Source organism: Canis lupus, chromosome 33, assembly GCF_003254725.2.
Source record: "Canis lupus dingo isolate Sandy chromosome 33, ASM325472v2, whole genome shotgun sequence".
NCBI classification, from domain to species: Eukaryota; Metazoa; Chordata; class Mammalia; order Carnivora; family Canidae; genus Canis; species Canis lupus.
In genome coordinates, this window is record NC_064275.1 from 16,912,712 (window position 1) to 16,936,661 (window position 23,950).

The 23,950-nt window shown below is 48.5% G+C and overlaps 1 protein-coding gene and 1 long non-coding RNA gene across 2 annotated transcripts in view; one reads left to right on the forward strand and one right to left on the reverse strand.

Moving 5' to 3' along the window:
- The window catches only part of C33H3orf52 (chromosome 33 C3orf52 homolog), a 29,544-nt gene extending 6,088 nt beyond the window's left edge, over positions 1–23,456 (forward strand). The window contains exons 3-6 of the mRNA XM_025477840.3: positions 7,679–7,806; positions 13,565–13,635; positions 17,277–17,458; positions 22,007–23,456. Of these exons, the coding sequence (XP_025333625.3) occupies positions 7,679–7,806; positions 13,565–13,635; positions 17,277–17,458; positions 22,007–22,011 (386 nt within the window). The 3' untranslated portion in view covers positions 22,012–23,456. The remainder of the gene's footprint in view (positions 1–7,678; positions 7,807–13,564; positions 13,636–17,276; positions 17,459–22,006) is intronic.
- On the reverse strand, positions 8,079–11,607 carry LOC112678531 (uncharacterized). Its single transcript, XR_003147649.3, has 2 exons — positions 11,518–11,607; positions 8,079–9,746 (listed from the first exon to the last, which is right to left on the reverse strand). It is a non-coding gene; the product is annotated as an uncharacterized LOC112678531 (long non-coding RNA).
- Positions 23,457–23,950: the final 494 nt, after the last annotated feature.

The following is a 23,950-nucleotide window of genomic DNA, read 5'->3' on the forward strand; positions in this document are numbered from 1 at the left end:
TCACAAAATAATCATTGTACTTCGTCTGATATACCTAGTCCATTATTATAATGGTAAATAATGAATAGCCCATTCGAAAGCATCTTAAAAACTTTATGGAACCATGTATCTATGTGACGTCATTACTTTAACTTATTTTGGAAATACCTTCATTATATTTGTGTTGTATGTGTTTACAAAGCAAACTTGAATCAGATTCTTTTTAATAAACCCAATATTGGATGATAAACCCCTGAGTCTCTCCAGAAGAGGTTCTGGGAAATTTCTTCAGGAACTACAGTTGCCCTTCACCTCCTGTCCCTTCTCTTAGTCTCTTCCTCTCCTCTCAAGGTATTAAAGTCCATGAAGAAATAGGAAAATCTTTTTTTTTTTTTTAAGATTTTATTTATTTATTCATAGAGACACAGAAAAAGAGAGGGAGAGAGAGAGGCAGAGACACAGGCAGAGGGAGAAGCAGGCTCCACGCAGGGACCCTGACGTGGGACTCGTCCCGGGTCTCCAGGATCACGCCCTGGGCTGAAGGTGCCACTAAACCGCTGAGCCACCTGGGCTGCCCAGAAATAGGAAAATCTGATGACATATGCCAACCTCCAGCGTGTGAGTTTCTCAGGAAGGTGCCGTGTTTGCTTAGTTACTTAGGGCAGAGTTGAGGTGACATGATGGTGATCCTTTGAGGCCACAGGCTGGTTTCGAGGTAGGCAGAAGTTGATAAGGGGTGCTACACCTCCTCCGAAATGCTGAGGATAAGAGTTTTGATGTGACCCTTCATACTCCCTCTTCCCATCAACTCCCACTCCTGGGTGTTGAAACTGAAGTTGAGCCATGCAACCTTTTCCCATCGCAATTAGGTGGTGCTATCCTGAACATTGGCTAATTTGTCTGTTGGCATCTGGGGCCTATAACCAAGGACGATGCAACAGATCCAGCTGGTTTATTTTTTTATTTTATTTTTTTAAAGATTTTATTTATTTATTCACGAGAGATACACAGAGAGAGAGGCAGAGACACAGGCAGAGGGAGAAGCAGGCTCCATGCAGGGAGCCCGACGTGGGACTCGATCCAGGGTCCCCAGGATCACGCCCTGGTCCGAAGGCAGATACTTAACTGCTGAGCCATCCAGGCATCCCGGTCCAGGATTAATATTCTATTAATATCCGGTTTAATATTCAGGATTCTAGAGCACAAGACCCAAGAGCTGTCCTCCATTCTCAGAAATCATCGGACCTCTTCACCGCACCACAGCAATCTGCAGAGGAAGGGAGTCCATTTCCTTCCATAGTTTCTCAAGGGATGTGAGAGTTCATAGGACAATATTCAGGGAAGAACTCTGTAACACTTGTGGTAGCAAACTTCATTTTCCATTTGGTTATAAGATTGTATTTGCAAATGCTAATGCCGTAAAGAGGTTTGCAGACTTGCACATTTTTTAAATTGGAGAAATACTTTTACTTTAAGCGGCACCTCAGCCCTCAGGGGGTTTGTGCCTTTGGGGGGAGTCATGGTAGGTGGTATAGGAGTGGGGTTGGGGGGATGCAATAGGTAAAAGGGGTGGGGACAGGGCTCCCCTCCTTGACAGTCCCAGCCTCACCCAGAGTGGCTCCGTAGGTTCTTCTGGGGTGACAGTAAGCAATGATTGGGGATCCCTGGGTGGCTCAGCGGTTTGGCGCCTCGCCTTTAGCCCAGGGCGTGATCCTGGAGTCCTGGGATTGAGTCCCGGGTCAGGCTCCTGGCACGGAGCCTGCTTCTCCCTCTGCCTCTCTCTCTCTCTCTCTCTCTCATGAATAAATAAATAAAAATTAAAAAAATCTTAAAAAAAAAAAGCAATGATTGGCCATTGCCTATTTGGCAAGCCTCAGTGATAGGAATCAAATTTATAGAGCTTCTGAGCTCTGTGTGGAAAACACTGCTGGCTGGAAAAGCTCAGTGTTGGGAGAGTTAAGGACTGCACATATGGCTGGCTTCATTGAGAAGTGAGGTTTCGGGACACCCGGGTGGCTCAGCGGTTGAGCATCTACCTTCAGCCCAGAGCATGACCCTGGAGTCCTGGGATCGAGTCCCACACTGGGCTCCCTGCCTGGAGCCTGCTTCTCCCTCTGCCTGTGTCTCTGCCTCTCTCTCTGTGTATCTCATGAATAAATAAATAAAATCTTTTTTTTACATTTTTAAAATTTAAATTAAATTTGCCAGCATGTAGTATAACACGCAGTGCTCATCCCATCAAGTGCCCTCCTCAGTGCCCATCACCCAGTTACCTCATCACAATAAATAAAATCCTAACAAAAAAAGGAAGTGAGGTTCCTCAGGAGCTCTTGCCCTTTTGCCCTTTTGCCTCCTCCTTCCTCTCCCCCAGCTCCTCACTCTCCCGTCACAGGGCTCTGTAGTAGCTGCGGCTCAGAGGCTGAGGTGTTAATAACCGTGGAGCTGGAGTGGACACAGAAGTGGACCATGAACAGGTCCCAGTTAGAAGGGGGAACGAGTTGAGGAGGGGACAGTGGGGTGCCCGGGGTGAAGTGTTCGGTGCAGAGGTATATCTTGTCGCTGACACTGCTGAGGACCACCGTCAACCCTGGTCTGTTTTATTATTGCTAAGTTTCTACAAGCCGTACACCGTTAATTGCCTGCATCTGGGGTGGGTGTCCCACCGCTCTGCCCTTGACGTGCCATTGAAGTGATGGCAAATTCAGGACCATGGCTCAGCTCAAGGCACTGAGCTGGGGCTGCACCCACACTGTGCAGGAGAGGCTTATGGTAGACAGTGAAATCTTTTTAAAGCGTCCAATTTGGGGAGCAAAGCCCAGGGAATCCTGTTGAGTCTGGAGGCTTGGTTTTGTCTTCAGTTCATGAGGGAAAAGATAATGATGGCTTCTCCTTGTCTCCCTAAAGAAGTATAAATTCCCTGATGTAAATGGAAAGGAGAAAAAAAAAAAAAAAAAAGCCTTCGCCTCTCTCTCAAAGTCATCTTTCTGGGTAATTTGGAGGATCAGTTAATTAAGCATCCTCTGGGGTTCTTCTGCCTTTTTCACCGATTTGCCCCAGCCAGGGAGGGGAGAGGAGCACCCCTAGTAATGAAACCCCTACTGGAGTGGACAAAGTATTTTAAATATTATAAAAGCCAAACTGTGACAGGTAGGTGGATACTTGGAGATATAATTTAAAGGTGATCAGAGTTAACACTCCAAGGACCCTTATGTGATATTCCCCAGCATTATGGCTTTCTGTCTGACTTCTGAACTCTCTTCCCATACAGGTTTTTCCTAGAGTGGGAACGCTACGGTACTGAGATAGAGCCAGGGACTTCACAAGGGCCATGGGTTGGATTGTTTTGCCTTTGAGCTGGGTGTAAGAGCCACGGTTTATGCTGTCACAGTGTGTTGGCAGGCAGACAGGTTGCACAGGGCAGTGCTCCCTGGTGTAGGGTGACTCATGGGAAAACCCCTGGTAGACAGCATTAGCAAACAAGCCAGGTCCTTGGGGTAGGAACTTGGCAGAACTCTAGGCCCTGTTCCTTGAAGTTTCCTTGTGTTTTCACCTGTTGTCTCCAACCTCATATGGTATCTCCATGTCTCACTAAGCATCTTCAGGCTCTCCTCAACTTGGGCCTCTTCCAATGTGTTGGTTAGCATGGTCTGTCCTTCAAAACTTTCTTCCGTCGGAATCCTGCTCCTTCTTTTGAGGAATTTTTTTCTCTTGCACTTTTTTCACTGGCAAACTTCTAGAAACAGAGGTCTGCATTTGGATCTTGCCTCCTGCTCACTCCTAACCCATTGGTTCCAAGTTGTATTTCCCGAGGTTAGCAGTAATCGCTTGAGCGTGAAGCCCAGTGGCCTTTCCCGCATCCCTGCCCTACTTGCAGCCTTCAGCTCTGTTGAGTGTGTTGTACTCTTGTGGGTCTAGAGAACTTCTGGACCTTACGTCTCCTGCTGTTTCTGCCCTTGGCGTCCACATGTGGTGCATGAGGCTTGTCTTCACACGCTGCATCCTTTGCCTTAAGGATCTCATTTACTGCCAAGCAGCAGCCCCCCCCCCCCCCCCCTTGCATGTGACTCGTAGAGCTGCATCCACACACTTTTCTTGAGATTTAGTCATACTCTTTGTTGAAAATCTCTACCTGGCAATAACCACCTCAGTCATTGCATGAAACTATTTGTTTGTATCCCCTTCTTCCCCAGTTAGCTCACTCTTTATAGTTTCATAGTCAAGCTCTAGCTCTGGCACCCTTCCATTTGTGCAACTTTGGGCAAATTCTTTCAGACACCCTTCCCCCCCCACCCACCTTGGCCTCAGGTTCCACATTTGTAAAATATAAAAAATCGCTGAATCTGAGTCTGTAAGTGGACCTTGACTCTCCTGCTTACTAGCTCAATTGACCTGAACAAATTATACATTTTCTCGAAGCTTCAGCATCTTCATTTAAAAATGAAAACATCAAAATGTATCTCAGAGGGTTGATTTTTAAAATTTATTTAAAAGAGTGTGTGTGTGTGTTGGGTGGGGGGCAGGTGGAGAGGGAGAAGCAGAGCCATGTAGGGCTCGTTCCCAGGACACTGAGATCATGACCTGAGCCAAAGGCAGATGCTTAACTGACTGAGCCACCCAGGCACCTGATGGGGTTGATTTGAGCAATTCTCAAGTGCATAGCTGAGTGTACGTAAGGCTTGGTACAGCAGCTATTTTTCTTGTTGTCTGGGCCTGATATCTTGAACTGTTTCTGATCCCTTCTTGTCTCCTATATCTAGGTAGTGGCCAAACCTCACCCAGTCTTATCCAATCATTCCTTGGTAGTGTCTTGATAGCAACTTTCATCAGTACCTGCCTACTTCCTGCAGGGCATCCTGCCGGATACTTTTATGTGTTGGTCTCCACCTTTCCCATCTCCATGGACATGTTGATATTTGTGCTGAGAAAACAGCCTCAGAGACTTAAGTGACTGGCTCAGATTCCATGGCTAAGAACTATTAGCCAACACTGAGGTTCAAACGAAGTCTGGCTACCGGGGAAAGCCAGCTGTTTCTGCCATCGCAGGCTTTCCCCTTCCCTCCTCCTTCCTTCTGGGTGCCACTGCCCTTCGGTCAAAATCAGTCTCTCCCAATCCTATGTCTAGTGGCCTCTCTGCCTCATCTCTCCCAGTTAGTTCCCTTTCTTCCCACCCATCACCAGATTTTCCTCCACTTCTTTCCTGGGAGACGGTTGACAACCTCCATCATCTCCTGAACACATCTGGCATTTCAGGGTACTCTTTGCAAGGAATTCCAAACACGGCGGGGGAGGGGGATGGCTTTTGTTATGTTAACAACAATAGGAGGATCAAGGCAAATAAAGCAATGACAGTAACAACAACAAAAAGTAGGATACAAATTACCTTTTCATTAAGACTTAAAAGACTTTTAAAAAATTATTTATTTGACAGAGAGAGAGAGAGAGAGTGAGAGAATGAGTGAGAGAGCATGTGCAGGGGGAGGGGCAGAGCCAGAGGGAGAAGCAGATGCTCCATTGAGCAGGGAGCCTGACTCAGGGCTTGATCCCAGGGCCCTGAGATCATGACCTGAGCCCAAGGCAGGTGCTTAACCATCTGAGCCACCCAGGTGCCCCAACACTTAATATATATAATATAAAATGTGGGGGAAACTCATTGATTCAAGGGTTCTCAGTATTTTTTTCTTTTTGCTGCAATTTCCTGTACTTGGCAAGTTTTCAGCTATGAGGACATAACTTTATTGTCAGACCAAATAATGTAATGACTTGCAACAAATAAGGGTGTGGGAATAATTCCTTATGTTTGGGGTCCTCAAAATCACTCCTAGATCCAGTGATTTGCTGAGAGAATTCATGAGGCTCAGCATATAGTCATAGAGATGATTATAGACGAGAGCAAAGGCAAAAAAGGAAATGTAGATAAAGAAATTCTTCATAACCTGAAGCCCATTGACAAATACTTGAGTGGGGACTGGGACATTCCTCTGGGAACTCCCAACTGTCTTCAGGTTAACGCCTTGCTGGAGGGGAAAAACAAACCACCCAGCTTGACAATAGCTAGGCCTCCAGGATTCCATAAGTCTTCTTTAACAAATGAAAATCCTTCTGGAAACTTCCTTTTTCTCCACCCCTCCCAACTTAAAGGTAATAATCAATGGCTCCTCAAGACCTGAGTGCAGCTCTTTCTGCCTGTGGGTCCCGTCCCCCTGCTTTAATAAAACCACCTTTTTGGCCCCCAAAACATATCACGAATTCTTTCTTGGCCATTCGCTCCCAGACCCCATGTCAAATCACATCAGTCGAGACTCATCGTAGCAGAATGGAGAGGAAACCAGGCACGAAGGCGAGGACACGCAACAACACAAGAGAAGTGCTGTCCACCGGGGCGCCCGTCTGGGGCTCCGTGCGAGGGTTTTGCTGGGGTTGGATCCAGCAGGTGGCCTCTGCCTGGAACATACTAAAATTCCAGCTGCCCTGAGGGAAGGGTGTTGAGCGTAAGCCGGGTTGTTCGTACCAGCGTTCTGAGGTGCAGTGAGGCCCTCCTGGGAGGGGAAGGAGGGAACCCTCCCCAGACCCAGGGTCCCAGAGGCCAGCCAGGGCCCCGCCTTGTGCAGGCCTCTCTGCACTGGTCACTCAGGCCCTGTGAACTCTTGCCTGCACATTCCCTTGCTCCTTGGGCCTCACATTTCCTGAACTTTCTCAGGGAATAAGAATCCGGATTCTTACTTCTTTTCACCTGCCTTCCCACCGCTTTTTCAAAGTCCAGCAAAAGTGGCTGCTTAGGTTATGTCTGAAGCATGAGGTCTGCGAGTCAGGTCTAAGGCAGCGTGAGCTCTGGTTGCGCCACCCACGCCTTTCTCAGGGCCCCAGAGGCTGGGATCCTGCAGCCCAGCCAGCGGTTGGGGAGCCCGGGAGCAGAGTGAGCACCTCGAGTGCCAGCCTCCAGCTCCTGGCTCCTGACCTGCTGTGTTTTTCCTTTGGCTTTAACTGCTTAACAGTCCATTAGCTCACCACGATTAGAGCCCCAGCAGCTGCACAGAACTCACTGTGCCAGGAATGCCAGGCTTTCGGGCCCTGGGGCTCTGAGTGCACTTTGGTTTCCCTTCTACAAACAGAGTGTGTCAGAAGAGGGGGGGGGGTCAACATTTCTCTCCCATGGGACAGACTACAGAGGGGTGGCTTCATCCCCATCCCTTGTCTGCTGGGAGATTCCAAGACATGGTTCACGTGCTCACGTCTAGTTCCCGCTCTGTTCCGGTCCATGACATCGTCCCCTCCTCATCCTGGTCTCTAACGGCCCAGTACTAAGGTGATTCACTGATGTTCCTTGCTCCCAATCCCTGTCCCCTCCTGCCTCCCCCATCGTTCAGCCCGTATAGACCCTCTCCAAGCACCTGCCTTGACACCCGTGTACAGAACTAAAGCGACAGGTTCAATTTAGCCAAGAAATTCATGTTCTTCCCACATCCTCCCACTGGCTTTGCCCCCAGTTTGTATTCACTGGAATCTGGGACCTCTTATGCGTTAAAACAAACAAAATTTTTATCACAACGGAGGCAAGCCCCTGTCTTTATTTGGGGTCACCGAGGAGACAAAGCGTTTCTGCTTGTACTTGCTGACTCTGTCAGGCTTTCTCCTTGATCAGTGCTCATTGGCCGATGTGTGTAAGCATGTGTTTCCTTTCCTTTTAATCCCCTCCTTTTAGTAACTTACATCGATGAAGATGCAAACGAAATACTTGAATTATCATCAAATAAAACCTTCTTGGTCATGCTAAAGATTCCAGAGGAGTGTGTTACTGAAGAGGAATTGCCTCACTTGCTCACCAAAAAGGTAATTATATCTTCAGCATTGTTGACAGAGTTCTTAACATTAGAATGCGGGTTCTTCCAGAAGAGTGGGCCTGGCACTGTCAAGTAAGTAGCTGCAGGCTTGGCTTCTTTGTCTGGATTTTGGCAGAAAAAGATGCTTAGAAGTGGTTTTTCTATAGTGCAAAGGGCTGAGAGAAGAGCCCTACCCTCCACCGAAAGGGGCCCTGGAGTGAAGCAGGAGAGTTAGGTTCTTGTCTCACGGAGTCCAAGAATGAATCTTGAGGACAAAGGAGAGTGAGTAAAGAGACAGAAGTTTATTAAGCAAGGATACAGAAAAAAGCTGTCAGGAGTGAGAGGGGTCCCGACAGGGTCGCCACCGTGGGCCCCCGCTGACAGTCTTTTATGTAGAACTGACCAGCTTGTGGCCTTATGATTCTTGTGATGTCTTGGTTTGAGTAAGGACCGGTGATAACATCCATAACAGCTTACTTCTTTGGGGGGGCCTGGTTATTCTTTGTTGGTCACAGATAACTGTCGTAAAAAAGTCCCCTTCCCCACCCACACCTAGGACAGCGTGGCCTGGTTTGTTCCCTTATCTCTGGTTTCCTCACATGTCAGCATTTTGGGGATTCCTGTGAGCCTGACCCTGTAGCCCCCTACCCTACCCACACCTGTCCCTTACTCAGGAGGACCGTGTTCTGTTTCCTTACTCTGGTCTCACGTTTGATTCAACCTGTAGTGTCCCTGAAGATCTGTGATGTGCCAGAAAATATGCCAAGTGCCAGGGCCCCCAGTCCAAGTGGAGGCAACAGTTAAATGGATAGTTCTAAAACAGTGTGAAGTGTTTTCTCATGGAGACATGCACAGAATATTTGACAAGCACCAAGGAGGGTCATCTAAACTACCTGGGGTTGGGATGGAAAGGACTTGGAGGACTTGGAGGACTTCTTGCAGGAAGTGCTACTCAGGATGAGTCTTGAAAGATGAGGCAGGAGTGTTCTTGATCAAAGAGCAGAGATCGTTAGGGGGTCTGCACCGCAGTGTCCTGCTGCCTCGGCCTACAGAGTGGTGGGGACCCGCAGGAGTGAGGCATGAAGGTGTTCCTACTCTTTGGTAAGGCACTGAAGCATTTTCATCTGCTTGTTGACATGGTCAGCTTTTCATTTTAGTCCTGCTGTGTGGTGGTAGAGAAATCCTGGAGGCTGAGAGCTTAGTTAGAAGGTACTGCAGCAAGTCGTCCTGGTGATCAATGTGGGGGCCTCGACCCAGGGAAGTGGCAGGAGGGATATGGAGGATTCAAGAGACATTTACGAGGTCTTTTTACTCAATGGGACTTTATGGCTGGTGGGATGTGGGAGTCAGGGAGAACACGACTCCAGGCTCCTGGTTGGGTGACCTAGTGGGTGGATGGTGGCTTTGTTCTGTGGAGCAGGAAATGTAGGAGAAGGTCCTTTGTGCAATACAAGGACATGCATCCTCACCGTGAGCGTTGGTTGGGTTCACAGCCAGACCCAGAAAAGTATTTGATAAGACAATCTAAGCAAGTCTAGCCTGCCATCCATTGCACTCTTCTCTGCAGTTGATAGATAGGTGGAATGGTGTGAGTCACCTTCATTTAGTTTCCATCTGATTCCTACAAAAGCTTGGGCAGGAGGGGATTCCATCTTGGTCACCCCAGAGTTAGTTTCTGGGTACCCAAGTGCATGTTATTTGATTGCTCCTTGATCACAAGAGCTTGTGCTCTGGGATGATGACCTGGGCTTCTCTTCCTCCTTCTTTTGCTTGTTTAAATTTTATCTGCAAGGCTCTTTTCATCCTTTTCTTCCACTTGCTTCAAGGGCAGGTTGCCTCTTGCCTTTTTCTTCTTGAATTTTTTTTTTTTTTCAGCCAGGGGTTTTACATTTGCTGTGCAGAAGTGCGATGATTCAGCATCCAAATGTGTCACGTGTTACAGACCAAATTCTGTATGTCAAAGGGAAATAGATGTTAATCATTCAGCTAAGAGCCTATTGCTTGCACAGAGCCAACATGAACAGATTCTGTAGGTATTTTTAGCTCATTGCTGTGTAGTGGCAAAGGATCAGGGGCTGGCACGATCCTGGGGACAAGTTCACAGGCCTGTTTGAGCTATTCCTTCTCTGATAAATGGAAATCCTGTACTTTTCCTGTATACCCACAGGTGCATATAAGATGCATATGAAGAACTACATACATTAAAAAAAAAAAAAAAAAAAAGAATGGCCTGGTTTACAGATAAGAGCTAAGGCACCGAGAGGTGAAAAAGCTGCTGCCCCCTGGTGTCTCAACCAAATATGCTCAGGAACAAAAGAGAGAGCTTAAGAGATACTAGTCTTACTGTCAGGTCAAGAACCCCATTCTTTCATTTGCTCAGGCCAACTTCTAGAGGTTTCCGGATATGGAAGGTGAATGGGAGTGGATAGTGGAACACCAAGTCCTCGCTTTTGCTTTATTGTCTTGCTTCCCCCCCTTTTTTCTTTTTTTTTAAGATTTCATTTATTTGTTCATGAGAGACACAGAGAGAGAGGCAGAGACATAGGCAGAGGGAGAAGTAGGCTCCCTGCGGGTAGCCCGATGTGGGACTCGATCCTGTACCCCGGGATCACACCCTGAGCTAAAGGCAGATGTTCAACCGCTGAGCCACCCAGGCATCCCTTGTCTTGCTTTTCTAAACAGTTTTTCGAGCCTCTCCCTTATTCCACCCCCAGAGTTCTCTTCCTTTTGGAGCCCTTGCTCTGCTTAAGCCCTCCTGTTAGCTGTGTTACCCTGGCCTGTGCGCTAGATGCAGGAATTAACAGTGGCACCTCTGGTAACACGGGGAAGATACCTCCCAGGTCCCGAATTCGTGACTACCCAACTGTGGTTCAGCTCACTGGGCGCCTAGCTCAGGGAGCACCGTGTTAGTGTGGGACTCCAGAGCAAGGGGTGAGGGGCCCCCATTTCACTTCTGCAGGCCCAAAGTAGTGTGGTTAACAGCTCCCAGGTGTGTGAACATGTCCTAATGACAGCAGGGCACCATGTCGCCAAAAAGAACCAGAGTGGACACTAGAAGTGATCTGGGACACCATTCCAGCTCTTAATGTAAAATTTTAGCTTAGCAACTTTTTCCGAGAGCCTACTATGCGCAAAACAATACTAGGCCCTAAAGATTAAAAAGGAAGGAGAGGAGAGAGGGAACAGAGAAGGCTAGAAGGACAGCATCCTTGCCAGAACACATTTGTTTGTTTGTGTGTGTGTGTGTGTGTGTGTGTGTGTGTGTGTGTAAGGAAGTGCTTGGAAAAATAAAACCCCATCTATAGGCTGCTCCTCCTCCTCCTCCCTGTTGCTCTGAGCAGCCCTGTGAGAGCCACTTTCTTACTTCCTGCATTGGCCTGTTGGCAGCATTCTTTTCTCTGGGGCTCAAAAACTGTAAGGTGACTCAGTCATTTTTCCCAAACTTCTTATCACTTGTTGCTTCTTTCCTCCTTGATACTCTGGAACCTTTCCTCTTGCTTCATCCCCACTGGGCAGTGTGGTAAAATGTGAAGAAGGTGGGTTTTAGTGTCTGTAACACCTAGCACTGAATTCCTTATGAGTAGAGTGACCTTGAGCAGGTTTCATAACCTTTCCGAATGCTGTTTCCTTTATTAGTAAAAAGGGAAGGGGGAGTAATGCCTCTTGTGTCATGTTCTCATGAAGATCGCAACAGAAATGACAAGACTGGAGGCATACAAACCGTAGGTGCTCTGATCCCCCCTGCTCCGCCTCGAAGGGATTGAATTGTCAGCAGGTGATTCAAGTGGGAGTGTATGGAAGTGTAGGCTCCTTGAGATTCCGTTTGGAATTGAGTGGAAGACAAAAGGAGCAGAGCTCTCCTCGGGGCACTGCTACTTGCCACCGGATGAGGTATTAGGGCACTGAGCCATAATGGGTGCAGCTGGGCCAGTCACCTTGGCACTAGGAGGCCATTGGATGCCACTGAGCCTTCCAGAAACATGTCAAAGACTAAGACTTCATGCTAGGCAGAAGTCTGCGTGGCTGGGCTCTCAGAGGCCTGGAGGTGGGCTCTCCGCAGCCCCAGAGCTGGGTCCATAGTAGAGAGTATGGCCAGATCCCAGGGCGGTCCTCCCGATTTCTGCTGGATCCCATCTGCAAAAGACCAAGGCATGTAACCTTCAAATGCCAATTTTACAAAAGTACAACGTAAGTACATTCAGCTGCCTGTCTTCAAGTCCTATTGGCTGGCATTCCCGTCTCTGAAACATGATGAAAAGGCTAATCAAAGACAAGGAGAAGATAGATATTGGTAATGTAGAAGCAACTAATGTCCAGAATATAACACCAAAACTTCAGATACAGAAGATACAGATACGGCCAAGAAGCAGACAACCCAGGAGAAAGACAGGAAGCCAAGAGGCAAGTCGAAGGTGAACCATCCCAAAGGAGTTCATAAACACACATGAAAAGATGCTCAACCCCCCCTAGTAACAGTGCAAATTGAAGCAATGTAAAGTGGTTTTATACCCCTTGTGTTGGCAATAATTTTTAAAAAAAATCTCACAACACTAGGTGCCAGCAAGGGTGTGGGGAATGGAGCACGTAGACCTGCTCAGATGGAGAGCAACTTGGCAAGAATGAGGTGGGTTGGAGACGCACCCACTCTTGGATGCACCAGTTCCATTTCTCTGCACATGCTCAAGGGAAGCTTTCACAAGTACGGAAAAGAGGCGCAGAAATGTTCAAGGATGATTACTTGGGCAGAGTTAGTGATAAGAGAAAATCTCAAATGATGCACGTCACCGGCATAGGGGAATGGGAAAGTTGGTGTATGGAATCATTTAATGGGATCTCTGCAGGAGTTAGGAGTTACCTTGAACAACCTCCATCTCGGGTAAATAGCAAACGTAATTTTGAGTGAAAAAAGGCAAGTCACGGAAGACTGTGTAGAATGTGGCACCTTTTATTTGAATAAAAGCAAACTCATTATGAATCGTTATGATCACACAAAGAAGTATTACATTTATAAAAACAGGCGTGAAAAGGAACACACGCCCACTTCAGGACAATCAATGGTTAAAACCTTCAGTTGGGGGTGGGAGGGAGGAAAAACAGTGTAGGAGTAGCTTTAGCTTTGTTTTGTTTCTTAGAGTGAAGGGCTGAACTAAATATTGTAAAATGTGAAGGTGAGAAACGTGGGTTGTGGGCTCACAGGTGTCATTTCTGGCGTGTGATTACAGTATTTCATGCATCCAGTAAGAACTCTGCAGTTATCCACCAGCCTCATCCAGTCCCTTTATCCAGGGGAAAGTGCTATATGGGGCTCCCTTGGCTGTTTCTCTGTACAACGAAGCTCTACAGAAAGCAGAGAATAAGCCCTTGTCCCATGACATGTCCCATGACATGTCCTGAGTGGCCTGTTCTGCTACCTGCCCAGCCACTTTAGTGTTATCTCCTCTCCAGGGTCCTCGGGGTCCGTGTGGGCTCAGGCTGCTGACCATTCTCACCATGAAGGCCATAGGTGTCATCGCAACGTGCGAGAGATGTTGGAAATCCCAGCCTGGTCACTTGCTCCTTATAAATGAGGTTCTTTTAAATGAGTGTTAACTTGAGTTTTGATGGGGGTGGGCGCACACCCTCCTGTTTCTTGATCCAGAGCCTGCAGATAAGTGGATCCTAGTGCTAGCGTGGAATCTGTGTCCCAGTAGTTTTGCTTTGTCAGGTGATCTGCAGTGTGATCCAGCTGTGATGCGTGTGGTTGTCTTACTTGTTCCTGTTTGTTTCAGCTCACAGATGTGTACACTTCATCCCCATCTCTCAGTCGTTACTTCACTTCAGTGGAAATGATGGACTTCAGGTAAGAATGTGGAGAGTTCCATGTTGGCCGTCTCCTCTAGAAAGCGACACCGATCACCATTTATCTAGAAAGACTTCCCGAGTCTCAAAGCACAGAGGGAACCAATGAGAAAATCACAGACTGTTGGCTTTGGAAGGGGCTTTGGACACCCACCAGCTCAACTTCCTGATTGTACAAAGGAGCGCAGTCAAGCCCCTATTAGTTGTATGTCTTAATAAGGTCACACGGAAAAGAGAGGAAAAGCCAGTCCTGGGTAAACCATTCCTGTTTAACAGCAGATGCTCAAATAAGCTACAGGTAGGACTAGAAATAGATCTCAAAGGGCACCCGGGTGGCTCTGTCAGTTAGGCATCCGACTCTTCGTCTCAGCTCTTGATCATCTTGATCTCAGAGTCGTGAATTCAAGCCCCACATTGGGCTCCACGCTGGATGGAGCCTACTTAAAAAGAAAAAAAAAAAAACAGATCTCCAGTAGTAATGTGATATAAATGATATAATCCGTACACTAGCTTTTGCTTTTGAGGAACATAAGGATTCCCTGCCCCTTGTATCATTAAAAATATAAAGACATGTCATAAGGGAAAAGCCTACCTTCTCCCTTCCACCCCAGCCTGCTACCCCCGGATACTGCATGTTCCAGACAATTCCATACACACAGTACATTTCACTCCCTTCCGCTGAATGGACTGCCATCAACGGGCTTGGTGTGGTTTCTTCTATACTTACATTTGCCGTATATGCTTTATGTACTAAGCATGTAGAGCTTTTACGCACACATATAGTTTTTCTTTTTACGTCTCTTAATCTTAAATATTTGTGTCTCTGTCTACAGGACTTAGATAAAAGGTATATGTGTGGGGGAGTCATTTGATTGTCTTTTTGTATTGTTAGGACAAGATTTATGTGGCAAAGCTTTATTATCCGCTATTCCTAAGGTACCTCTGGAATGTGACCATGGAAGATAGCTCTGTATTGAAATCCCCCCTCTCAAAGTCCACATTTCCCAGAACATAATCACGGTGCAGATAGGAGGGGAAACATGGAAAGCAGGTAGTGGCACAATAAGATGGGACCAATAGGGACCCGAAGTCTGAAAGCGCCTACAGTGACGGATTGCCCTGGAACCAACACTGTTCCTCTTCCCTTATGGAACCCCCGTGGTGTGTGTTACCTTGGGGTGACATCCCTGACATGGCTCCTTTCTTTCTTTCTTTCTTCCTTTCTTTCTTCCTTTCTTTCTTTCTTTCTTTCTTTCTTTCTTTCTTTCTTTCTTTCTTTCTTTCTTTTTCTTTCTTTTTTTTTATTCATACAGACAGAGAGAGAGAGAGAGAGGCAGAGACATAGGCAGAGGGAGAAGCAGGCACCATGCAGACAGCCTGACGAGGGACTCGATCCAGGGTCTCCAGGGTCACGCCCTGGGCTGCAGGTGGCCCTAAACCGCTGTGCCGCCACCGGGGCTGCCCCGACATAGCTCATTTCAATCGCAAATTGTGGGTATTAAAATGCCAGTAGGAAAGCCCAACACATCTTCCTCCAAGTAATTGCCCCAACTTGCAATTTAAAGATTGAGCCCAGAAAGGAAAGACACTCAACCTGCTTCTTTCCAAGAATCCAGCCCCATATCATGGCTCTAGAGGAGGTGGGATTGCATGATGGGTTGGGGTGGACATGGGGGAAAAAGACATCCTCAAGTTGAGTCAAACGTGGCTAGACCTCTGAAGACCTAATGTTAGGGAATTTGCTTTTCAAAGTGATGTGAAAGAAAAACCCAAGGGTTTTAGGATTTGGGATAGAGGAGCTCTGTACAGGAAGCATTTTTTTTTTCGTGCCAAGAAGTGCAGGCAGTGTTTTAACAATATTGAATCGAGAAACAAAAGCCATTGACCCCCCAAAACATGCTGCTGCTAGTGGGCAGGAGAGAGCCAGAGCCTGGGGATACTGGCCTCAGTCCTGTCCGGGCCAAGCCCCTAGGGAACCTTCTGGGAGGCTCCTTGGTTCATCAGCTGCCAGGCCCATTCTGACCGCGGGCGGGCAGCCAGGCAAAGCCCCCAGGGTTCTCTGTTTTCTTGCAAATCTCTCCTTTTGCTTCAAAATCTGGCCTCCTGTCTAAAGTCCCCCGGTGGGTGACCTGCCACAGTGGGCCTTGGCGCTAGGTTGTGGGACAGAGTTAGGCAGAGCCACCCTTCCTTTCACCTGGTTTGGTCTCCCGAAAGCCAGCCTCTGGTCACCAGGCAGCCGAGGTGAGCCTTGCCCACCGTGGGATGCCAGTGACTGTGTGTCCAGCCGGTGACCACGGAGGGCAGTCATCGGAGGCGGGGCTCGGGTGCAAATGATGACACCTGCAAGCTCGTGTGGCCGGCTGAGTGTGAACACGCACTTCCAGCGTGCCCGGAGCAGCACACCCGGCCGGGGGTTGCTGGTGTGTCCTGCGTTTGAACTGCAGGGTTGCCCACCCTACTGGGGGTCGCGGTTTCTAGGCGGAGGGGTGGCCTGGGTGACCTCTGGTCACCAGAGGGCACTGGCTCCCCATCGTGAGCCGGGGGTGGGGGTTCCCCCGTGGGCCGATTGGGGCTCCTGGGAGGGTCCGGGGGGTGGGGGGTGTCTCAGACGGGGCCCCTTGTGATTATTTGACTGCTGGCTCTTCATCTGGGCCTTCTCGAAGCAAGGTCACAGGATGCCCTTGGCAAACCTAAATGCCGAGCTGGCCTTTGACGAGCGGCGTCAGCTGCTAATTAAGCGAGGACGCCCTGTGATCATTTTTATTCTGGTGATGGAAAGGTACGTTCCAGGGAGATGAAAACTCCTTTTCCTTAGGTCCGTTTGCTGAGCCCTGCAGAGCTGGAGCCGGGAGACGGGAATGGGACAGGGCGAGTTCCTCTCTCTCTCTCTCTCTCTCTAAATATCTAAATATTTATCTATCATCTATCTAAATATCTAAATATCTATCTACCATTCTATCTCTCTATCTAAATATCTATCTAAATATTTATTTATTTATGTTTTATTGGAGTTCGATTTGCCAACATAAAGTTTCTCACCTCAGAGACCAACCAGGCAGGTGGGATTTGCTGCTGCCCTTGCAGGGCGGCCTGTGAGGTCAGGAGTCGGGGGCCAGCCGGGGGCGGGGAGCGCGGGGCTTACCTTGAACATTTTATAGGCCAAGGAGTGAACTGGTTAAACCAAATAGTCCTGAGCAGCGCCTGTCAGGGCAGGGAGAGGGTGGATGGAGCGTGGGAACATGGGAGGGGAGTAAACAGGAGAACCCAGGGACGCCTGGGTGGGCTCAGTGGTTGAGCGGCAGATCCTGGGGTGCTGGGATCGAGTCCCGCTTGGGGCTCCCCGCGGGGAGCCTGCTTCACCCACCGTGGGCCAGCCTTGGACCTTCCCTGACTCTCCCTTCCACGGCCTCTAACACTGGTCTCCCAGAGGGTGGGTTTTAGATGGAAGGAAGAGGGTGGGGTCCCCCTACCTTTTTGTGAGGAAATGACAGAAGAGGGTCCTTCTAGGACACCGGGCCCTGTGCTATTTCCTACTGGGAGAACCCGAGGAACTGCAAATAGGCTCCTGCTGAAGTCAGTTTCCCGAGTGGCAGTGTGATCCCGCTGACATTTGTCGCTGTGTCTGTCTGCTGTGCCTTTCAGCGGTGAAAATGCCACGATAGCCTACCACCTGCAGTTTGGGGTTCCTTCCGAGGACGACAGCTTTATGCGGTACATGATGAATGAGGAGTTGGTGCGGGGCGTCTTGCTGCAGAGTCTGCATGACGAGGGGGTGTCTGGTTGTGAGACCCTGGGCCTTGGGCCGGCGTCGCTCCTGCTCTACGGTAAGTGGAGGAAGTCAGGAGGGCAGACGTGTGGCCTCAACGGGGGAACCAGAGCGAGGGCGGCTGGCGGGGAGGTTCCAGGTGCCTGCCCTCCACAGACAGACGGACAGACGGAGTAGTTGGGGGGGGGGGGGCAATTAAATTGTAAGGAGGAGGACGGCTAAATGTTTCCTTGGTGTCCTTCACCCACATTTGAAGGCCCGTACCCCACTTGGCCAAATTATTAGTAGGCTCCATGGGAAGGCCGCGGTTTCACGGGAGAAGTGACTGTTCCATTTGAGGCGACTGATCCAGCCAGCTTGTTGAACGATGATCCCAGTGGGGGGAACCCGTCTCTCTCTGTTGGGGGCCACTGGGTCTCTGACAGTGACCCAGGGGCCGGACAAGGCAAACCAGTCGCCTTCCTTAGAAAGGTAGGGTGAACGTACCTTGTCTGCTTTTGAAACCAAGGGTGGAATGAGAGAACTGGCATGTCACTCAGTGAGCAGGGAAGGCCACCCACATGTCACAATCTGAGAGCAGTTAAGACTTGGCACAAAAGCAGGTGATGAGCCCCAGAGAGGTGCCCCCTTGCATCTGCACCAGGTTGGTCTGACCTCTGGTCTCCCGTCCCACCCTGACCCCTCGCTGGGCTCCCATTAGCCCCCCATGCGACTGTCCCTGACATTCCATCATCCACGGTCCATCAGAAACACTGTGCACCCACTAGTAGGAGCGAATGCTGTTGAGTGGCTGAGAAAGGCAGATCGGGGGAGGGTTAGCCACGAGCACAGGCCCCCCAGCCTAGCATCCAAAGAGCAGAGCAGTGAGGTTATGAAGCTCCCCAGCCACTCATAGTATGAGAAGGGACGTCCGTTATAATGACACTTATTTCTTATTTCACTTATAATGGGAAGTTAAAGTAGGCTAATCCCTGTGTAAGAAGGCAAAGGGTTATGTACCGCAGTTCTTCAAGCTTTCTTTTTCCCAAATAAGTGGAAAGGATGACATTCAGGAAGCCAAATCTTAGCTCGCTGGGAATGAAGTTTCCTCGCTGAACATCTGAATAAATTGCATATGTGGGGGGGGTGTCTGGGTGGCTCAGTGGTTGAGCATCTGCCTTGGGTTCAGGTCATGATCCCAGTGTCCTGGGCTCAAGTCCTACTTCGGGTTCCCCACAGGGAGTCTGCTTCTCCCTCTGCTTATGTCTCTGCCTCCCTCTCTGTGTCTCTCAGGAATAAATAGAAGAGCGTCTGTGGGCCGGACAGAGGGCATAGATGTAGAGAGTGAAGAGGTTATGCCCCCCTCTATAGGAATTTTAGAAAGAAAGAAAAGGAAGGAAAGAGAGAAAAAGATGAAACAAGGGAGCCCTTCGGTCCCCTCCTGTGTGAAGAAGGGAGAGAGGAGGCCCACTGCCTGAGCTCTGTGTGGTGGCCACTGCTGTGTTGTGACGGTCTTGGTTTTTTGAGGCCACTCTGGAGTCTGGGGGTTACCAGCAATTTCCAAATGTAGGCGAGGAAGGTAGAGGAGGAGTTGAGAAGATTATGGGGTTGAGAGGGCCATACAGAGTGCGACGAAGGGGAGGGGGTGGCTTGTGAGCCTGAGGAGAGCCTGGGCTGACCTTGAGCAGATAGCGTTGGAGACATTTCCCCAGGGCCAGACTCCGTACCGTCCCCCGGGGGGCAGCTGGGAGTCAGCCAGGGATTGTGCCCTTCCTCCCAGACGTTTCTGCTGTAGGGGATGGGTGTTTTCATGACCCCATGTCCACTTTCTAGAGTACGTATGTGCGGTAGTTGAGACTTTGATATTCTCAGGAATGTAAGCATCAGTCACAGGAAGGAAGAGGACACAGTGACCATTTGAGAAGTGAGGAAGGAAGAAGAGAGACCTAGGAAAGGCAGGCTGGCCAAGAGAGGGGGCAAGCTCAGGAGGGGTGGGCTGGAGAGGCAGAGCCCCTGGGAGGGACCCAGTGAGACCCCGTGAGTCCTGAGCCAGTTTTCCGTGTTCATGTGCACTGTGGGCCTGAGGGTTGCTGCCCTCCCCCCCACTCTGATTACCCAGGCAGTTAGTGGGCTGTTAGTTAGAGCTGGGCAGCTGGTTTCCTACCGAGATAATGTTCCGCAGGAACAGAGAGCAATGATTCTTTTTTTAAAAAAATTAAATTTTAGTTAGTTAACATATAGTCAATGTTGGACTTAGGAGTAGAAGTCAAGGGTTCATCACTGACATACAAACCCAGTGCTCCTCACAAGTGCCCTCCTGAACCCCCAGCACCCATCTAGCCCATCGCCCCCCTCCCCACCACCTCCCTCCATCAACCCTCTGTTCTCATTGAGAATCTCTTATGGTTTGCTTCCATCTCTCCTTTTTTTAGTCCTTCCCTTATGTTCATCTGTTTTCTTCCTTAAATTCCACATGTGTGTGAGATCATACGGGGTATTTGTCTCTCTCTGACTGACTTATTTCACTTAGCTTCATACACTCTAGCTCCGTCCATGACATTGCAAATGGCAATGGCAAGAATGAAATTTCTTTTTGATGGCTGAGTCATATTCCATTATATTTCACCCCATATATAGAATATATAATAAATATACACCACGTCTTCTTTATCCCTTCATCAGTTGCTGGACGTTTGGACTCTTTCCATAGCTTGGCTATTGTTGATGATGAAAGAAAACGACTATTTTTTTATTTTTATTTTTTAAAGATTTTTATTTATTTATTCATTCATGAGAGACACAGGGGGAGAGAGAGAGAGAGAGAGAGAGAGAGAGAGAGAGGCAGAGACACAGGCAGAGGGAGAAGCAGGCTCCGTGCAGGGAGCCCGACGTGGGACTCGATCCCAGGTCTCCAGGATCAGGCCCTGGGCTGAAGGTGACGCTAAACCGCTGAGCCACCCGGGTTGCCCAGAAAATGACTCTTTAAAAATTTTTTTTCCCACATAATGAGAACTTTTAGGATTGACTCTCTTAGCAACTTTCAGAGTTACCATACAGCAATGTTAACTCTAGCCACCATGTACATTACACCCACAGAACTTATTTATTTTATAACTGGAAGTTTGTGCCATGGCTTCACCCAACCCCCTGAGCCCCCTGCCCGACAACCAGTCTGATTTCTTTTCCTATGAGTTTGTTCTTTCTAGATCCCACATGTGAGGATCATGCAACATTTGTCTTTCTCTGTCTAATTTCATGCAGCATGATGGTATCAAGGTTCAGGGAATTGTTTCTTTTTAAATATTTTATTTATTTAATCATGAGAAACAGAGAGAGAGAGAGAGAGAGAGAGAGGCAGAGACACAGGCAGAGGGAGAAGCAGGCTCCATGCTGGGAGTCCGATGCAGGACTTGATCCCAGGACCCTGGGATCATGACCTGAGCCGAAGGCAGATGCTCAACCACTGAGCCACCCAGGTGCCCCCAAGGAATTGTTTTAATAGCTCTCACCTCCCTTTCCCCCCTGTTTTTTTGGCCTGTTTCACCTTATGGATGTTTGGGGGCCCAGGGATGAGGAGAGAAAGTTTGTTTTACAAATATAAAATGGCAGCATGAGTTATTTTAGACATCTCAACATGAGTTAGATATTTGGTAGTGTTTTCTCATATGGGAAGGAGTCAGCTAGTAGACTAAATGAGAAACAAAGGCACAGACCAGATTTGTGTGAGAGAAAAGAGGAAAAAACTGTAGGCAATGAGAACAGTGAATCTTGGCTGCACATTTTTGGGCTGAACCAATGAGCTGCCTGTTGGCGGAGGAGCCACTATGTGAGCTCTGTCCTTAAAAGGACTGCTTGGTATCAAAGAAAATCATTTGGGTTGTTTATAGATTGTCCAGGAAACTTGGGAAGTTTAGCCAAGGAGCACTAATTCTCAAGTAGGGGCAACTTTGTGCCCCCACTGCACCCCAGGGGTGTTTGGCAATGTCTGAAGACGTTTTTAGTTGTCCTGACGGGTGTGTATGTGAGATATTAGCGTCTGGGGTAGCGTGAGGGATTCTTCTGAACATCTTGTAATGCACAGATGGCTCTCTACGACAAAGAATTACCCAGCCCATAATGGCAACCGCGAGGACCCTGTGGTAGAGCGTGGACTCTCTGTGTGGTGTCCCCAGGTCCTTACATGGGCATATCCTCCTTGGTCAGGCCCAGTCCACACCATTTCCTCATCAGACTTTCTCATAATAGCAAACTGAAAATTTAGAGGTTAGTAGTTAAATTATGAAAAAGGACTGAGTATTTAAATATCTTCAGCACCCAAAAGGCCTCACAGAATGTTATTTACCAAGAATTAGGCCAAAACAAATGAGCAATGTGTTATTTGCTTTGCGTAAAGCATTCAGAGGTAGGTGTGTGCGCGCGTGCACTTGTATGCGTGTCCGCGTGTGTTGATCGAAAAGGAAACTTCCTCTGCTAGGAATTTCCAGGCATTTCAATTTTGCATAAGAGTTTATATTCAAACCCAACGGGGGAAAAAAATGAAAGCATAAATCTTTAAAAAAGAATCTTTAAAAAATAATCACGGTTTTAAAAAATGAGTGACCTCCGTTTGTCTGTATTCTCTTTCCAGAATGAAGTGGAGGATGTTGGTCTGTATCTGAAAGCAGCGCTCCACTGAGTTTTTGGATGAGAGAATGCATTTTGCTTTCCAGAGAAGATCCTGTGAATTACCAGAGAAGGACTGGCAATGACGTGAAGGGGTGGAGGCTGTCCTTTTTCTCCTGATTCTGCACTTGGGAAGTCCGGGCTCTGCGTCCAGCAAGAGCATGTGGGGGCAAAGCTGGGTGTAGGCAAAGGCAGGAAGTCAGACGGTGGGTGGAACTCGCTGCTATTCTTAGAGCACCGCTTGCTTCCACCTACATGGGGACACTTACTCCATAGTGCAGAGGTGACCTTTCAGGCGGGTCCACTCCGTGCAGGTGGGAAGAGTGTGCAGGCAGGAGGTGAGGGACCGCACAGCTAATCACTCACTGAAATCCTTCTCCCACTCGCCCAGGCCCGATGTGATGTATGATCTACCTCTAAGCAGAACTGTGAGGGAGGCACCTGGGAGACCAAAGCAGCTAAGTTCTGGGTCTGGTTCCAGGACCTGCGGCTGCATACCTTAGCAGACCAGCCTGAGACCCGCCATCCAACATTACTGTGTTATGTGGAGCTACAGAAATGAGATGCGTGTTTCTTACTTCGCCCCTCCTCATTGCACCTGTGACTCTGGAACACCCCTTTTGGAAACGTGGGTCCTTGAGCGTTTTGAGTTTTGAACACACTGCTGTCGTTTGGGATCATTTTCCCACTCAACAGTTTCTCCAGCTTCCATCAGAGGATCACTGAGGCTGCTTACCTCGTGCACGCTGGCTCATGGCTTTTTATTGTCCCTTGGGACTAGGCTTCGTCCAAAACTCAGTGTCTGCAGGCACTGGTTGTGTATCTTACTGAGGGTGGTTGGAAACAGAAAGAACCACTTTCTGTTTGAAGTAAATTGTGGGAGGCTGAATGCCACTTTGTTTGCAGGCTGGGGGGAATGTTAGCGACTGTGTTGATCATCTACGGACGTAGAATTGTCCAGCACGAGGAAACAGAGTGTTTGTTTCCTTGGAAAAAAATTGTTTGCAGGAAATTTTCCAGGAGAGAGTGTTGTGGTCCCATAAGGAGATGTTCTTAGCTCCAGGATCTCAGTTAAATTGGCCGTGGGTAGACGTCAGTGTGGGGGGCTGCTGTGTATGGGGAGTGTCCAAGGGGGTGTCTCAGGCTGGATTTGCCCTGGTCTTTTTGTGCTCCAGGACTCTGGATAATGTGAATTCGCTTTCTTATTTAACTAGAGGATGCATTTATTGTAACCTGGTGTCTCATTTTGAGGCCAGTTCCTCAAACCAGCCAAATAGGTGCACCTCCCTTCTTCCTCTTTATTTTTCACATGTCAAATGTAAACTGTTGTGTGTTTGTATTTTTTAGAATGTAATGAATGACTTTAATGGGGAGGGATTTAAAAATATTTACAATAAATTATTTTTGCACGGGCACTGTCACGATCACGTTTGCTTCACAGGTGTGACTCTCCAGGCCCGTGACGTGGGCTGGCATTTTCTTGTGGTAAATGGTGCTGGAACTGGTGTTTTCATATCCCTGACGGCAGTTTCCCCTTTTGAGCAAGACTCAGCCGGATGGGCTGCAGTGGGCTAGGTCCTCCTCTGTTCCAGGGAGAGCAGCGGGGTGCTCTCTCCCCTCTGCTTCCTCCTGGGGCTCCCCTGGCAGGCCCAGGTGTCCGAAGGGCCTGGAGCTGGAAGGAGGACAGTGTGTTCGTCCCTTCTCCCTTGGAAAGCGCTGAGACGCAGCTACCTGGACCCCTTGCAAGTCATACAGAAAACTTTGCATAGGCTTGACTCTGGCTCTAGTGGCATGCGGACAACTGGACTTTGTGAGGTGTCTGAAGAGGCATTCACGTCTACACTGCTCTGCTATAGGAGATGAATTTATTGGTCATCAGGCATCTTCATGATGAGCATAATGCCGGGCA